The following is an 18,964-nucleotide window of genomic DNA, read 5'->3' on the forward strand; positions in this document are numbered from 1 at the left end:
TAACCCTCATGTTGTCCTCGGGTCAAATTGACCAGTTTTCCTATATCAATGTTCTTTTCAACTACCCAATTCTAACTACCCAAAATAACATAACTGATTCCACCCAACGCTCTTTGGTGTGATTTTGATGGGTCATTTTGGGGCGTCTTATTCAATTTTATAGCATTTGAAAAAAAAATATATAAGAAAAAGTTGACATATTCTAGCCTGTGATTATCCATAAACATACATCTGGTGGACAAACTATGCAACACCAACACACACAACATGGTTGACTGTCTGTTTTTATTTTATTTTTCAAATAATTATTTATTATAAATGATTCTGGTGAATGGAAAAAAAAAAACTAGTTTGGTAAATGCCTAATATTGGCCTCGCCAATATTTCAGTCGGGCTCTAAAATAAACAAAAGTTTTGATTCGTTCAGCTTAGTGGAAGGGAAATCCCTGCCCAACCCTAATCTTATTCCTGTGTGAACAAGTAGTTTTCATTTAACAAAACATAATTATGACATCGCCTGAAGTCAAAAGCACAAACTTTGGGTCGATATATAACATCCAAAGCTGCAAAAACAGAGCTCGCCTCACATCCACAGCCGTGATGAACATATTCAACACGCTGATATCTATCAGTGGGATATTGTGTGTGTGTGATGACACAAGTACACGGGCAACACTGAGCAGTGTGTGAAGCAGAAAGTATAGATTTGTAATAGTATGAGTGTCACTGTATGAGTGCACAGGCGCTGCCCCTTTCGCCACCAACAATCAAAGCATGCCACAATGGATTCAGACATTCAAAGCAAAAAGAAAGGGACCACAGTGCTTTTGATTTGGTTCTTTCTTCTAAAAAATAGACTCCCTTCCACGTCAAATGGCACACCGGAAAATCAGAAGAGATTTTTCTTCCGTGGCAAAGCGATTTTGTAGGAGGAGAGGAAGATGAGGATTTCATCTGGCAGTCTTTAGACTCACTGGGCTTCACTCTGAGGCCTACACGCACACAACAAAATCCACTTTCAAAAAAAAGAAAAATAATAACATCAGATGTTTGCACATGGAACAAACAGCATATTTGTGCCGGTTAAACAAAGAGTCCTCGTGATTTCAAATTAGCTGGATTTGCTGCGTGCTTTGTCCCCGCGGTAACCAGTAGTTTAGGTGTAATCCAGACAGAAGAAGCAGAAAAACAGACCTATATTCAGAAACAAATGCACAGAACCTCCCTCAAAACACCATATTTTTCAGTCACCACCTTTTATTATGTTCTTTTCCGTACTATAAACGGTTCTAACTAGTGTTTACAACCTCGCGTTGATTACAGTGTTCCTGCTCCGTGTTACTTCAGCTGCAGTACGTCCCTGACCTCTGACAGAGACTCTCGCTCGCATAATATGCTGACTGGGAAACTAAGTCCAGGAACAGTGGTACAAAGGCAGCAGGGGAGCTGAACACCCTCACCTCTGAAGATTTTGTAGGCACAGACACATCAAATAAAAATGCAAAAGGTTTATGAAGCATTGCTCAGACTGTCGTGTTTAGACGTCTCAGGGTGATAACCGCTACCCGGACTGCCTGAGGGGACGATGGCAATTCGCATTTCCACGACAGAAAATGCACAACCAAGTGCCTGAGAGAGTCACGCTGCACACTTGCAGCCAACCCAGCTCAGCACTTCTTCCTCTGTAAAGAAGAGCTGAATATACTGGGGACAAAGAAACACATGAGGCAGGAAGAGGCACGAGTAAAATCCCAACCACTGTCTGACTGGGCTGAAGAGTAACCGTCTGGTAATTAAAGCAGAACCCTTTCTGGAAAAGACAATTCTATCTAGAGGTGCAAAGAGGAATCAATTAGTGGTCAACTATTAAATGAATCGCCAATCAATCAATTAATCTCACTCTTCACTATCTCTATCACTCACTCTGACATCTCTCCATTTGTGCGTGAATAGGTCCTGAGCATGTGTGTGTATTTCAGGCCTGTGTGTAGTGATTGCTAACAAAACAGAGTGTAAATTGTTATTCCCCCACTGGGGATCAATAGACAGTATAAATTATTATAAATTATTATTATAAATTAATTGGTTTGAGTTGTTTCTCATTAAGTAAAAATGCTCTGATTGCAGAGCCCATGGCATGTAAATTTTACTTTATGAGGTTTTTAAACATTAGTATGCGTTCCCCCAGCCTGCCTATGGCCCCCCCAGTGGCTAGTAATGGTGATAGGTGTAAACTGAGCCCTGGGTATCCCGCTCTGCCTTTGAGAAAATGAAAGCTCAGATGGGCAGATCTGGAATCTTGCCTTTTATGAGGTCATAAGGGGCAAGGTTACCTCCCCTTTCTCTGCTTTGCCCGCCCAGAGAATTTGCCCCCCCCCCCCCCCATGAGAGAGAGACATCATGGCTTTCAAAGGCAAAGTGGCAGTTGCAAGCAAACCCCCCCCCCCTCCTCTTCTCCTCAAAAGCTACAGACTCAGAAATGACACATATTAAGAAAATGTTAACTTGGCCTTTGGGAAACAACGATCCACATATTTCACAATTTTTATAGACCAAACTAATCAATTAACTGAGAGAATAATAAACAGATTTATTGACAATGAAAATACTTTTTACTTGCAGCTCTAATTCTGTCATTAACTGTTTGAGAAGATGGCTTCTGCTGCGTTTGCTCTGTTTTTAAGATACTCAGTAGTACTTTTGGTGCATTACATTTCCCTGTGGTTCCATTTCTAAAATGACTTGTAAACGTAAACACAAGTGTAAAAGTCTGTTTCGCCCTCTGAGGGCTTTGATTCATATGTACATAAAGCTAGAAAATGAAAGTAGCCTGTGCGATCAATTGGATTTATAGGATCAGCATACTGTACACACACACACACACACACACACACACACACACACACACTGCACATTAACTCTATGCTCATTTGAGTGTCTGTTGCTTGAGTTACAAAGTATTCTTTTGCCCTCCACAGCTCCTCAGGTCCTGATTAGACCTCGGTGCCTACACAGCACTTATCGACTGCACTCCCAGCAGAATTAACAGACTGGACCACAGCCGAAAGCCAAGGAAGGATTTGTGCTCCAAGAAAGAAATATCTGACCAGGAGGATACAAACAGAAACTCAATTTGACACATGAAGGACAAAAGACGCTACTCAAGAATAGACTATATGTTCATGTTGAAAAATGACAGACCGGATTGTAAAATGTGACATTGGGACTAGGGATAGCAAAGACTACTCACCAATTTATCTGAGCCTGCACTTAGATAGTAGAACAAAAAAAGCAATATGGGGACTCAACACTAGCTTACTTACCAACAAGACAGTTATACAACAAGTAAAGTTTGAAATTAAGACCTTTCCTGATCCTAATGACAACAGGGGAGTGAACCCACATATAGTGGGGACACATTGAAGGCAATAGTGATAGGTAAATTGATATTCCTTAGCACGGCAATGGAGAAAGCAAGGGGGGGGGGGAGTTAAAGACAATGATGTACAAGAATTGGAAAGGCAACACAGCAACAGATCCTCCAAATTATGATTAAAATAAAAAAAAAATAAGGACAAAAGACAGACGGACGGTTTCACAAATGAATGACTCGAAGGAAAAGCTTAGTCGCTGTAACAGAGGAGGAAGCCAAGGTTGTAACTTACCGTCAGGAGTTCTTTCTGGAAGGACTTGCGCTCTTTGCTCTCTGCATTGTTGCAATCCTCCTTCAGCGTCTCCAGCACCGATGCGACCCTCTCCGGTTCACTGTCCAGCTCTTGGCGACAGAAATGGGTCAACGGCAGGTTGACGTATCCGAGGGCGTCAGCGAACGCTCGCCAGTTGCCGATGTTCTCCATCAGTATAGTTCTTACGGAGGCGTAGATGTACGTGAGGAATTTGCAGGGCTTCAGTATTTGCTCCAGTAACAAAGAGGTGGTAAGGTCGGGCCCGCTGAAGTAAATGGGCTTAACTTTGCCGACCACCAGCACGTTCTTTGCGTGAACAAATCCCATTTTGCCCTGATAATACCCAATGTACCACTCTTTTGTCCACAACTGACCCTTGAGCTTGATCTTCTCCTCACTCAACAGAGCTACAAAGTCCCCTTTCTTGTACTCAAGCAAGTACTGATTTTTTGTTTGTCGGATAACAGTTTTGATTAATTTTCCAAACTTCACGTTATTTATCCTCCGGTCCTGGAAAACAGGGTACTTGGTGGCGATGGCGAGAGGAGACAAGACTATCTTGCCCACTTCTTTCTTCTTCAGGAAACGCCGTTGCACTGACGCCTTTGGGCCTGCTTTGGGCGGCGGTGTCGGAGTCTGGACACAAAACTGAGCCAGTATACAATCGTTGTCATCTTTGACCTGTATCCTTAAGGTGAAATCGGAGACATCGTCGGTGTCTCGCGAGGCAATCATGTAGACAAGCCTGCTGACTTTGCCAAGTTTCACCTGAAAGCCCCGGACCACTCTGGCCTGCTCGCCGGCCTTTACCTCATAGTTGGCCATGTTGGAGTAAACCCCAACACTGAGGTCCTGGGGTTTGGACAGGACAAACTGGTGTTTACCCCAGAGCTGCAGCACTACTGAAGGAGAAGACTGTGACTGTTTGCCTACCTCGCTCACCAATAACGTCTTTGGGGCACAGTCGTGGCCAAACATAGCCACGACTGTCTTGAAGGACGGGTGAATGTGTTTGGGACCATATACTCCTAAGGTGATCTTTTTAACCACATGCTCCCAGACTGTGGAGTCTGGAGAGAGGGACTGGGACTGAGCCACGACACACACATACATGCAAGGCTCCAGGTTATCCAGGCACACCTGGACCATGTCGCCATACATGTACGACTGAGGAATGGGGCTGTAAGGTCCCTCTTTACAATCACTCCTGACGCACAACACTTCTGTCGTCTCCCTGCTCTCCATTTTCACCACAACAGACACTTTCATCTCCAGGGTAATGGTGGTTTTGATCTCCATGTTGCTGAGTTTGATCTCCACCACGGGGCTGACAGTGGTGCGGCGGTCGTTGTTAAGCTCTAGCGGGGGGTCGAGCAGAGCTTTGATCGAGATCTGCTGGGTGTCCCCCGGCGCTACGTGGCCCTCGGGTATATGGATGCTGATGTTGCTGTCCGGAAGCTGGACAGCACCTCCTGAGCTGTCCAGCCGACAGACAATGTTGGTCTCCACCGGCTGGGTCTGTCCCCAGCCTGGGTTCTGACCCATCGAGTCCAGGTCATGGCAGGACCTGGCTAGCTTGCGGTGGGTGAGCCACGCTGTCCGGAAGTCCTCCCTGCTCTGGAACTGCTCTGGCGCTGGTGCCTTCAGACCCCGGAAGAAACCAGAGGCCTGAGGGGTATCGGACTGAGCCTGCAGGATGGACAGCTCAGACAAACTGTAGGAGCGCTTGCTTCTAAAAAACGGGTTGTCCCTGCGCAATGTTTGCCCTACACCTACAGTGGGACTAAGAGGGTTAAAAACGCTACTGCCTAAACCGTTGATTGCAGCGCTGCTGGTGGAGTTTGGCACTGACGGAGCGAGCGTATCGAACAGAAGGAGGTCAACTGACTTCTCATTACTGTTCTGATCGAGGGAGCTCTGAGGGCACCCGTTTAGGAAAGGGTTCGTAGAGGTATGGGTTGTTGCAAAAGGATTTCCATTTTGGAAGGTAGTTGGTTTCAGAATCACACCCGCCCACTCCCCTAGAAGGTCCATTTCTTTGGCCGCCTCCTCGTTACAGTCTCCCATCGTGTCGATCATCCCGCTGTCGTTGAAGGACGAGTCTCTGTAGTTGATGGGCTGCACATAGGCGGCAGGAATGTAACCCATCTCTGTGTTGTTGTGGGCGTACCACCACTCTCCTCCTGTTGAGTCCAGAACGTAGAGGCGGTCCCCTTTCGAGAACTTCAGGGTGGTGAAGCTGGACGGGCAGTAGTCCTTAATGGCGACGACTTCCCTGGCAGTGCCGAAGGAGGCAGTCGCGTCCAGTCGTAAGGCACTGGGAGAAGGCACTAAAAACAAACAAAACAATGTCAGGTGGAGGTGGATACTGTATGGCATAATAACACCGTTCACATGTATCTGATGGAATAAAATAGGTGCAGTGTATGAGTTCCTGGATTAGATCCATGGGGTGAGGGGGTTGGCATACTGAGCTGTCTACCGCAGTGTCTTTTAATGCTACCTCTGTGACGTTACCTTGCACGGCAGCTGGATTCTCACAATATAACAACACGAGAATTGCGGGATGTCATATATGTTACGAAAATCCATCTTGACAGGTTCTCCAAATTCACCAACAAAATACGTAATTTGTCCAACCTAATGCATTTGTGTCTGAGCAGCAGCAGAATGAACCAATCAGCATCCTGTAAGGAGCTATTGGCAGCTATGGGCGGGGTTTAGGTGTGTTTGTAGCAGCCGCAACTGGTCCTTCAAAACAACAATGGCGGACGTGATAGACAGTAGAGCCCGACTAATGAAGGATTTTTAAGGCCAATACCGCTAAAAATATTTTGTTGTTAAAAAATCTGATGTTCCAATATATCGGCCGATGTATATTTAAAAAACATAAAAAGATTTCCCTAACATTAGAAATATGAAACTTAACTTAAATATTTAAAAACAATAAATCAAATATATTTATATTTGAATCATTGTTTTTTAAATATAGATTTTTAAAAAAAATTGTCCAGTATAAATGCAGAAACCAAAGTTTTGAGCAGCTGACCTTTGACATCGTTCAGACTGGCTTCTGACAATCCTTCGCTGAGATCGATGAGCGTCCCCTCGGACTTGCAGCGCGGGAGAGACGTGTTGGTGCTGGTGGCGGCTCTGATTCGGTGGGCGGCCATGGTCGGACCTGTCGCTGTGCGCCAGCTGCTGCGTTCAGCCTACTCTAATTAGGGAGTTTCCTCTTGCTGGTGGCCGAGTCGGATATCAACAGCCTCCCATGATCTCTGTAAGACAAAAAATATTGGATTTTATATCATCTCTAATAAAACAAATGAAGAAAATCTGACTTTAAAGGTCCCATATTATGCATTTACAGGTTCATACTTGAACATGTTTCTATGTTTTTATGTTCAACGAACTCATACTGTCTGTGTCAATATATCTGTATTCACACAAAAAGTGTGCAGGTGATACCAAGTCAACTTTTAGACTTTTTAAGACCTTTTATGAAGGAAATTTTAGACCTATAACATGATATAAAAGCACAAAGAAATGCAGAGTCACAATAGTAGTTGCAAAGTAAATAAATGTATTCAAATTGGAAAAAAAAGTGACAGAGTAATACTGACACATACAGCAAATTATATCTGGACAATACAGAATTTAAAATAAAAACATTTCAACTCGCATTAGAGGCGTTTCATGGACATAGGAAAATTAAGACCCAGTTAAAGATTATTTAAGGCCTAGAGCACAATACTTCAGTGAATTTAAGACTTTTTGAGGCCTATATTTTAGATTTCGAAATTTTAGACTTTTTTTCAAGACCCGCAGAAACACGGTCCATAGTGTGTTCACCATTTAAATAAAAAAAAAAAATGTTTATACTGTTTACTGATCCCAAGTGGGGAGATTACAATTTACACTCGGTTTGTTAGAAATCACTACACAAAGGCCTGAAATACACACACACACACATACACACACACACACACACACACGCACACACACACACTACAAAAAGGGGTGTCTAAAAACAAGATAAAACTAAATCTGAGGGAAAAGGTACTCAGAACAAGTGAAATTATCCGTCCGTGCAGCAAGATCATTTCACTTGACAAGCTTGCTTGATTTAAGAATATAGTGTAACGTTTTTTGTTTTTTTATTATTTTTACACATTTCATTTATCAGAACTTTAATATATTTGGAAGTTCTTCTTTTCTGTTGTGACAATAAAACAAATTATTATCATTATTTTAGTGAGTGTTAGGGAATGTTAGGGGAATCTGTTTATGTTTTGTAACGCGTTTCCGGATTTTGTTTTTTTAAATATATATAATTTTCGGCATTTCGGACTTTTAAATAACCAAATATTCGTATCGGTTTCGGCCTTATTGGTCGGGCTCTAGTATTTTTGTTTCAGTTTGTTGACATGATGCTGGGCGCGCCCACCTCCATCACACAGACCTCCTGACGCAACAATGTGTTTTTAGCGTGTGTCCGAGACCTGGTTTGGTCGTTCCCGCTATAGTTCACTACCTAATAAACACTATTAAGGGATTAGTTAGCGAGGGAATGAGGGAACAGTTTGGAACACAGCTACAGTGCTCTGTTAGAAACATCCAGACTCTCTCCGTCCTCTTGTGTTTTTTTTAAATTTGTCTTGATGCAGCAGATCAAGCTCATCACACTGTTAGGTAACACACACTGCAGATACATGTGTAACCCAGAAACCTTGAAGGGGATTTAAGAGAGGGAAGTTTGGCACTGATTTTCTAAACGCAGGCCATTGTTTTGTGTCATCCCTAACAGCTACATTGTGTCTGAGCTGGAACTTCTACTTTTACATGGAAGTACAACACAAATACTGAAAATACTACTACAAAATACTACCAAATTTAAGGGCTGTAGCCAAGCCGTTTTGGAAGCACCTAAGCCCTAAGAATAAATGTCACTGATAGACTTTTCTCAGATCCAAAGAATGTAGTTGGAGTTCTTTAGCTTTTAAGTTTTTGTCTCTGAGCTGAGTTATTTATTTATTATCTGCTCTAGCTTTTTCAACATTTTAGACACATATGGGGATAATAATGGTCCCAAATGTCATGAAAAAGACACTAAAAACAACCAAAAAGAGACAGAAAACACCTACAAAGAGACGGCAAATGACCATCATGAATACAGTTTGATTATAACTTTTATATAGTTGGGAACTGTTGTATTATTGTAATATTACACGAGACGGTTTGATTAACATCATATTATTGCCACTCTAGTGACGCTTACGAACCTCAGAGCAAGCGCCTCGGTCCTAGCCACATCACAACAAACTAAGACTAAAAAAAGTGCAAACTGCAGATGTGGGTCAGTGGAACACAGCGGGTCTAGAGACACCAAGCTTTTTACCTCGATGCATAATTCATAGCGGTGTCAGCTCGGGGACAACACGCTGCACATACAGGGAGAGGCTGACGATGGTTTACTACTGACACACTTCCACAGCCCGCACACGTCTGCCAAACTCTGCCAGCAAAGGTCACTCCAATCTGTTGAGATTTTTATACTATCCAATATATTGGTGTTACCGGTCTGTAAGAGCTGCAGTGAAATCTGTGCAGCAACATTAGATAACATGCACCTTACAGTGGAGTGTTTCAGGATTGGATAAATACAGGAATCTTTGCGTGGGGGTCAAACTTAACTTCACTCAGGGCCAGAATAAAAAACATGAATAACATCAAGGGCCGCTTTATTCACATGCTTTTTTTCATCGAAAGGTGAAGCATCTTCTGTGGTATTATTGCATGTCTTATATAGCCTTCTCACTTACTTCGGTCGACATTAAGCTCTAAACAAGTAACTTAGACATCAAAGACAAAAGCAACAAAAAAGGTTTAAAAAAAGTCCACAAAAACTCAGGAAAAAAGCTCCAAAAGTGACAACAACCAACATGACATCATGGCTATGCATAAACATACAGTACACATCGACTATCTTATCTTCACATTTTGAGCTATCTGTATGTCTACGCTGTATACAGCGGACGTAAACATACACGCCACGTGGAGTGTTATCGTGAGAAAAAAACATGACATGCAGTTGGATTCAAGAAAAGAAGAATGGGATTGGCTTTAGGAAAATAAAAAAACAAACTGACGGTTGACTTTAGGCAACGTGAGACGCGAGACGTGATCCCCGGTCTCCTGGGTGAAACTCCTGTGTTTTACCCATCCACCCCCAGATTTTTGCCCTGTCATACTACTCGCTACGGCGTAAATTCACACGCTATCGCAAGGTAACGTAAGTCAATGGAGTCCAAGCGGCGTTGATGAACGCTCTAAAAATCAAGTCTGCGTCTTGATAACACGCCAATAACGGCAAACAAATTGGCGTGTCATACATACGCCTTTTTACGAGATCCGTCTGGAAGAAACAAGAAACTTGGAGGGCCAAAGTTCATAGTGAACATAAACTGATGCACGGGCACGATCAAAATCTGCGAGCAGCCCAATTGGAGCCGCGGGTATGCGGTCTGACGCTTATGCTTTAAAGTGATAATGCACTTTTGATGGATCTGTTTTGCCAGGCTGATGTAATCTGTTTTGTTTATCATGTGCTACCCTATCGAGAGGCCTTTATCAAAGAGCACATGAGGGAAAGCAGAGGCGTGACAGCTCATCACTTTAACAATGTCTCTCTTCTATTGAAATGAGGTAGCTCATGCAGGAACGGGCCGCAGCCGATGAGCTTATATGGCAGCCCTTCTACGAGTCCAACCACCAAACAGAAATACACCGGCACGCACATGCCCAGTGTGTGTGAATGGTTTTTTTTGTCTTGTGAGACTTGTGAATGTGAACGGAGATTAGTTCTACTGGAGCCAAAACTCTTGTGTGGACGCAGGACGTTTTTGTCCCAAATGCCTAATGGACATGAAGCCTTAGATTGTAAAGTCTTTGTTCCTGTTCCCTACTCATCCTCCCTCGTTGTCGTATTTACGGCATCTGTTTCGGTTGCTATTGTTTTAGCTTTGTCACTGGAAGGTGACGTCCCTGTTCTTGTTCCCAAGCCAGATGACAAAGAATGTGATCCTTCTAAAAGAAAACGTAACAAAACCAGTCAAGATTTCATTACAGGTGGATATTTTGGAATCATTTAACGTATTTTTCATCATGAAGTAAATATATCAACTCTTTATATTTCCATAACTATAACTCTATTGATAAGGTCCAAAAGATGACTAGTTTAACCCCAACTCTTAAAAAACTAAAAAACTAAAAGTTAAAGTTTTGCGCGTTGAGTAGTCGTTAAGACTAGAAAAGCGCTATATAAATACAGCACATTTACATTTACATTTACAATGCAATCTGACTATAAACTAGAGATGGTCCAGATACCATTTTTTTTTGCTTCCAGATACTGATACCTGAACTTGCGTATCGGCCGATACCGAGTACCGATCCGATACCAGCGTGTTAAATATTTCATTATGTTTTAACAGCTGTGTACTACTATCCCTGTATGGATGTGATATGATTTCTATCTTTGTTCTTGGTCTGGCTCAGGTTAAACTCTTTGTGAAACACAAACGATGAACGCCACAGAACTTTCTTTTTAGCATCCAGTTTGGCAGTCAGTTATAACAGAAAAGAACATAAATAAACTACTTTAACGTAGATTTTCTTTAGGGCTTTATTAAGTGGTATTTGATCAATGCAGAGACTCCAGTACTTCCCGATACCAGCGTTTTAGGCAGTATCAGAGGCAATTTCAGTACTGGAGCATCTCTACTTTAAAATCAACAACCCAAACAAACTTCTTTCTCTCATAGTTAGAGAAAGAAGAGATAAAACCCAGAATGGTTCACTCAGAACATTTAAAAGGCTCCAGATCGTCCAGTAAAGCGGTGCAGTGCTCAGTTCTGCAGACTGTGAGAAGATCACTTGGTCATGTCTTTGGTTTGCGGCCTTTCTCTGCAGAATAGTGTACCGGCACAGAGCCCCTGTCAACCGCCGCAGGCGGTGGGGGGGAGGGCTCTGTTGTGTTAGCTGTGGCCTCACACTGATAGGACTTTTCCGACGCAAACCAAAAGCTATGAATATTAAATTATGACCATGTCTGCCCTTGGCCAACCTCTGCTGTCATTTCCTGTCTGGGTAGTGATGTGGTCGGTGGTCAGGGGGAGCGGCAGCGCATTGACCCTGCTGAGGCACCGTGAGCTGATTTTCACACTTGGATTCGCTGCGGCCGCAGGAGAACAGCCCGTCTTCAGAAAAACACCCCCCGCCTTTCCTTCACAGTCCCCACAGAGGAAGTGCTCAGTGAAATCAACCCTCCTGCTTCTTTCATTCAGTGGCGGTTACAGACCATTTCAAATAGAGAGGGCCAGGCAGGGGCCACATGCGGTTTTAGGGGTACCAAATATATATTAAAAACCAATATAAGCACAGGTGTTTCATACCACCGACCCTCCATAGCTTTATACATTTTTTTTATTTACATATAACAATAAAAAAGAGTACTCATTCAGTGTTAACTTACTTTTTTTATCACTGTCAATGAATAATTTCTCCTCTTTGGGGAAAAAAATGTTTGCCAAGTTATAAGGGGGGTCAAGGTTTAATATTACGGGCGAACTGGCCACCCTTGCCCCCCCCCCGTTGGTCTTCTATGACAGAGCACAGAGCATCTTTGATTAGCTGATAGAGCACAGCGGGTGCTCACCTTCTTCTTTGGTCCTTGGTTATATAATGCATAATTTGCAGTTTTTACACTTTAAATATCTCGGTAAGATGGAAACAGACCTGGAGATGATTCAGAACTACAAAAACCAGACGCAACAACTTGTTTTGTTCCAACATGCTGTGAATTGTTTTAGTCCTGAAAGTCAGACAGACGCTAGTCTGAATCAATGTGGCCCACTCGTCTCTGGCTGTTGCCTAGGGTTGGGTATTGTTTGGGGGGGTTTCAGATACCGGTGCTAAAACAATTTTAAAACAGTGCCGGTGCCTGAACCGAAAAATATATAAAATTTTTATAATGTATTAGGGGTGGGGGAAAAAAAATTGATTCTTGTTGCATTGCGGTTCTCTTTAGTTCTCTATGTTTAAGGCTTAAGCATGGAATGACTACACGATAAAAAACAAACAGTAACAAAACAAATATTGCATATGTCAAAACCTGACAAAATCAGATTTATACTGGCATATTTTTAAAAATCACAAATGGAAATGTACATTAAAAATTGGTGCATTGAGATGCATCGATAATCGGTTTAGAAGCAAATCGTTGGTTTCTGAATCAGAATCAAATGACGAGGTGCCCAGAGATTCCCCCTATAATGTAAAATATAAAAAAGGAAGCACAATATAATAGTTGGCGACATTAAAGAACGGCGGTTTATTGCTAAGGCCATATGGTCAAAATGAAATGTTTGCTTAATAATGTAATAACAATAACTTATAACAGTGACTTATTCCACCTGTAAATTGCTAGTTAACGACAAAAAACAAGCACCAGATGGGAAAAGGGTATTTTACAATGACTTGAAATGCACCACGAGGCTGGCGAGTTTCAAGTGAACGCACCGTCTGTGTGTTGTGTTTAAATCCCGGTGTTGGAGTCCTCTACAGAGAATTACAGTCGCACCGCTTAACGTAAGCTGTCAGCATTTTAACCATCGTGTTAAATCAAGCTACTAGCTAGCAGTAACGTAGCGTCCCATGCCACGATGCGTCTGGAAAGAAAAGAAGAGTCAGGCACCGAAATGTTCTTTTATTCGGTCTCGTTACTTACTTACTACGCCGGAACCGGTGCCCTAATGGCACCACGTTTCAGTACCCAACCCTAGTGTTGCCGTTCTCAAAATTCCCTTTGCCACGGGAAACAACAACGACCTTCGAGCTAGCAAGCTACACGCTGAAAATGGCATCTTTTGAAGAAGAATTGGGATGGCGCCACAAGATGGTGCCTGGTTCTTTCGGGGAATGATTGTAAAGCAGCCATACTTTAAACAGAAGCCGCCCTCCTGCTTACTCATCAGGTCCAGATTCTGCTGCGGAGGACAATCTGTTCTGTGTGTATCTGTTTAGAGGTAAACGGCTGCAGAGGAAGAACATTAATGAGGCCCGAGCTATAAAACTAATTACTGTGCAAGGTCAAAGATACGACAACATTTACCCCGCAACAATAAAAGCATCCTGATGCCCGGAGTGCTGGCTCCACACCAGCCCTCGGTGCAGGGCCGAGGCTCTGCTGAGTTTAAGGACGACTGCCTCCGAGCAGGAAGTTGCCGAGGAGGAAATGCCTTTGTGATGACGGGCCAGATCTGTGCTCGCGCTCCCTGCCCGCCGCACCTCCTTTCAAGCACCGCCTTCAAAACGTTGTTCTTATCCGCTCGCTCACAGTGCAGAAGGATGCTTCAGACTAGAGCTGGGCAATATATCGATATTATATCGATATCGAGATATGAGACTAGATATCGTAATATCGTAATATGGCATAAGTGTTGTCTTTTCCTGATTTTTAAAGGCACATTACAGTAAAGTGATGTCATTTTCTATTCTTACCAGATTGTTGTAACTCTTCTATTATTTGTCATATCCACATTACTGATGATTATTTACCAAAAATCTCATTGTGTAAATACAGTATTTTCTGAAAGCACCGATAGTCAACACAACAATATTGTTGGGGTATCGATATCGAGGTATTTGGTAAAAAATATTGTGATATTTGATTTTTTCCATTTTGCCCAGCCTTACTTCAGACTCCAAAAAAAAAGAGAAGATGTCATGTTCACTAGCAGGACATCATCTCCACACGGGAAGAGATGAAACTTGAAGAAAAAAATGAAAACTGTGCTCCAAAATGCAGACATAAACATAACATAACATAAAATGACCTGACGTTGTGAATGTTCAGCTTGAGTTCAGTAAATGCCTTTTTTTTGTTCTGGTGTGTGTGTGTGTGTGTGTGTGTGTCGGAAACATTCATGTGTGTTTAATGGTGATTAAGTGACCTTTCATTTAGTTTTGCATGCAGCGTGCAACAGGGCGCACTGATTATTATCAACTATTTTAAACAGTTGAAGACAGACTGTGTCATTTTTTAAAGAGGAAATAACACAGTCTTCCTCTTCCTAATGAAGGTTAGTCTGTAAAGTTCCACCCAATCGTTTTGCTGCTACTGGTACGACCAGTAGTTCACTGACTTGAAGGGGAATTCCCGTTGATTTCAACATGTAGCTCTGTTTATTTTTTTTAATTTGTAGTGCTGTCAGTAGAAAGACAAATGAAACCAATCGGTGCTGTCTACACCGAGTTATCCTCTTGATAGAGTAAGCCCCCAACAGACTTAAACAGGGCAAGTTTTAAATGTGGTTTTTTGGAACTGGGTTTGGGTACCCAACCCTACATATGATACACCAGTTTAATGTTGTGGTGGTGTTACTAAAATCAAAACTTTCGACATCTGTATCTACGGTGGGATTTCTGTTCACGCCAGAGGTTAAACCTAAACTCAAAAGGCCAGCACCACATGCCGAGTATTTCTGATTTTGGTTAAGTATAAATCCATCTGAATATGCACTGAAACAGGTTTCAAAATATGACAAAAAATATGGCCGGGTTGGATCAGTGGGCAGAGCAGGCACACATATACATTAAGGTTTATGCCTCGATGCAGAGGTCCAGGGTTCAAATCCGACCTGTGATGATTTCCTGCTTGTCTTCCCTGTCTCAAAAAATGTTGAAAAAAAACAAAACACTGTGCATCTTTAAATAGCATTTTACATAATGCTGTGACAAAAACCCCAACCACAGGCAGCAGAATACAGACACAATATTACACAACTGCACACAGTGCAGAGCATGGCAGCAAAAGGGGGAGAAGGAGGAACAAAACCAAGTGTTATTTTATAAATAGGAGCATTTAACAAAGCCAAGGCAAGTTCTTAAGGTGACAAGCTGCAACCTTTAGAGTTTGATATCTGGTTGTTTTCTGTTAATCTGCTTAAAGGTCCCATGACATGGTGCTTTTTGGAGGCTTCATTAGGTTTAGTGGTCCCTAATCTGTATCTGAAGTCTCTTTTATATGACCTTAGTGGTCCCCTAATACTGTATCTGAGTCTCTTTATATAGACCTTAGTGGTCCCCTATATTGTATCTGAAGTCATTTTATATAGGCCTTAGTGGTCCCATATACTGTATATGAGTCTTTTTATATAGACCTTAGTGGTCCCCTAACTGTATCTGAAGTCTCTTTTATATAGACCTTAGTGGTCCCCTAATACTGTATCTGAAGTCTCTTTATATAGACCTTAGTGGTCCCCTAATATTGTATCTGAAGTCTATATATGGCCTTAGTGGTCCCTAATACTGTATATGAAGTCTCTTTTATATGACCTTAGTGGTCCCCTAATACTGTATCTGAAGTCTCTTTTATATAGGCCTTAGTGGTCTAATACTGTATCTGAAATCTCTTTTATACAGGCCTTAGTGGTCCCCTAATACTGTATCTGAAGTCTTTTTATATAGGCCTTAGTGGTCCCTAATACTGGATCTGAAATCTCTTTTATACAGGCCTAGGGTCCCCTAATACTGTATCTGAGTCTCTTTTATATAGGCCTTAGTGGTCCCCTAATACTGTATCTGAAGTCTCTTTTAATAGGCCTTAGTGGTCCCCTAATACTGTATCTGAAGTCTCTTTTATATAGGCCTTAGTGGTCCCCTAATACTGTATCTGAAGTCTCTTTTATATAGGCCTTAGTGGTCCCCTAATACTGTATCTGAAGTCTCTTTTATATGGGCCTTAGTGGTCCCCTAGTAGTCCCCTACTGGTGCAGAATTACAGCCACCAGAGCCAGTCCTACAATGAGCTTTCCTCAGTATGTGTCATTTCTGAGTCTGTACCTTTTGAAGAAGAGAGGGGGGGCGTGGCCTTGACCAACTGCCACTTTGCTTGTTTGTAAGCCATGATGTCACTCTCTCATGGTGGGCCAAATTCTCTGGGTGGGCAAACCAGAGAAAGGGGAGGTATGAGGTCATAAGGGGTAAGATTCCAGATCGGCCCGTCTGAGCTTTCATTTTCTCAAAGGCAGAGCAGGATACCCAGGGCTCGGTTACACCTATCACCATTTCTAGTCACTGGGGGACCAAAGGCAGGCTGGGGCAACGCATATTAATGTAAAAAAAAACTCATGAAGGGAAATTTTCATGCCATGGGACCTCTAAGATTTAGAGACAAAAACGAGCGAACAGTCATTATGTTTTCTAACCACGTACGGATTGAACAGACGCTCAACTCATTCCAGCGCTGCCTCACATTTAGAGCCACAGACACGCAGCGGCGTCGGCTTTGGTCTCCAGTGAGAGAGGATTTATCTTCCCACAGAGCCTGAATTAGCTTATTGCATTGATCAGATAAAGAGAGAAAGCCAGATGCCGTGTTCTCAGGCAGCAGCAGCCTCAGCGAGCCTCTCGTACTGAGTCAACACCGCTGAGGTCTTAAGTGTTGGGAAACAAAGCTCGAGTTTGTCATGAGCCGGGCAGAGCTTCAGAGTCAACACGCTCACAATCAATACAAACATGCTGCAACTTGTGCACGGCGTTATTCACATAGGCAGTAGTATGTAGAGAGATGTCCTACAAATCCTATCCCACAAATTAAAAGAAAAAATCTTTGTTTGGTACAGATTTGCAAAAATCACACTATAATAATTTTCTCTCTCTACATACTACTCTCTACCGTTGTCTCTCTACATACTACTCTCTACTGTTGTCTCTACATACTACTCTCTACTGTTGTCTCTCTACATACTACTCTCTACTGTTGTCTCTCTACATACTACTCTCTACTGTTGTCTCTCTACATACTACTCTCTACTGTTGTCTCTACATAATACTCTCTACCGTTGTCTCTCTACATACTAGTGTCTACTGTTGTCTCTCTACATACTACTCTCAACCATTGTCTCTCTACATACTACTCTCTATTGTTGTCTCTCTACATACTACTCTCTACCGTTGTCTTTCTACATACTACTGTCTACTGTTGTCTCTCTACATACTACTCTCTACTGTTGTATCTCTACATACTACTCTCTACCGTTGTCTCTCTACATACTACTGTCTACTGTTGTCTCTCTACATACTACTCTCTATCATTGTCTCTCTTCATCCTACTCTCCACATACTACTCTCTACTGTTGTCTCTCTACATACTACTCTCTACTTTCATCTCTCTAAATACTACTCTCTACCATTGTCTCTCTACATACTACTCTCCACATACTACTCTCTACCATCGTCTCTCTACATACTACTGTAGACAGATGCTTCATCCAATCACCTGCCAGGTATTTTTTTGAAAGGGTCCTTTCCAAATACCAGTTTCATTAACTACTAATAATGGGATCTGCATTGGCCTTGAAATCGGTTGACCCTCTAACTCAAAAAAACGTTTTTTTCTAATATTATTGGCTCGTTTTGGTGTCTAATAGGACATGTCCATATACTGTATGCATTGTTTTCACAGATGGCCAAGGACTGCATGCTAGTGGGCTCGCCACCAGTCTCTCTTCACTGACCAATGAAAAGCAAAAAAAAAAGCCTAAACCGCCTACAACTGTGATGCCTGCAGCTGATTGGACAAATGCTTCACCGGTCTGGCTGCTTTCAGATTTCAAAACCGACCATGATGGCGGCTCGTTTGAAATACAATCTCCTATTTTACTTTAACAGTTCACGGAAAACGTGTTTCTGAAAAATGTTAAGCGAGAAATAGGCAGTGCAATAAAACACAACATCATTCAGCCCAAGATGACGGTATTGAAACTAATACTGTTGTTATTTTTAAGACCCTTCGGTATTCCGTATTACCGCCTAACCCTAATGCAATGTGGGAAATCCGTGGCGATACCCCTCCCTAGGTGTGAATGTCTCAGCAATGTCTGCAGCAGCTGCAGCACTGAGACATCATTCGTTCCTTTACTTGACAATATAAACATACCAAGGTGGACTGGCAGCGGGGGGAATGTGAGGAATGCCGAGCTCCAAATGAAATCATGCATTATTCAAGTGGAGGAGGAGCAAGGAAGGAAAAGTTATCATTCTTCTGACGACAATGGAGTGGTTAGACATCATGTTAAGCTGTCATTCTGGGATTTTATTAGGACATTCATTGGGCTGCTTTGGTTGTTGCCAGTCGTGTCACGAACCTGACAACAATGGCATTACACTCACACCCCTATCCCCCTATCCCAGCACACACACACACACACACACAC

The 18,964-nt window shown here is 42.5% G+C and overlaps 1 protein-coding gene across 1 annotated transcript in view; it reads right to left on the reverse strand.

Moving 5' to 3' along the window:
- LOC116698141 (SH3 domain-binding protein 4) overlaps positions 1–18,964 on the reverse strand; it is a 39,331-nt gene that overhangs the window by 12,224 nt on the left and 8,143 nt on the right. Inside the window, exons 2-3 of the mRNA XM_032529919.1 lie at positions 6,736–6,964; positions 3,666–6,016 (exon numbers count right to left, since the gene is read on the reverse strand). Of these exons, the coding sequence (XP_032385810.1) occupies positions 3,666–6,016; positions 6,736–6,859 (2,475 nt within the window). The 5' untranslated portion in view covers positions 6,860–6,964. The remainder of the gene's footprint in view (positions 1–3,665; positions 6,017–6,735; positions 6,965–18,964) is intronic.

This window comes from Etheostoma spectabile, chromosome 11, assembly GCF_008692095.1.
Source record: "Etheostoma spectabile isolate EspeVRDwgs_2016 chromosome 11, UIUC_Espe_1.0, whole genome shotgun sequence".
Classification (NCBI taxonomy): Eukaryota; Metazoa; Chordata; class Actinopteri; order Perciformes; family Percidae; genus Etheostoma; species Etheostoma spectabile.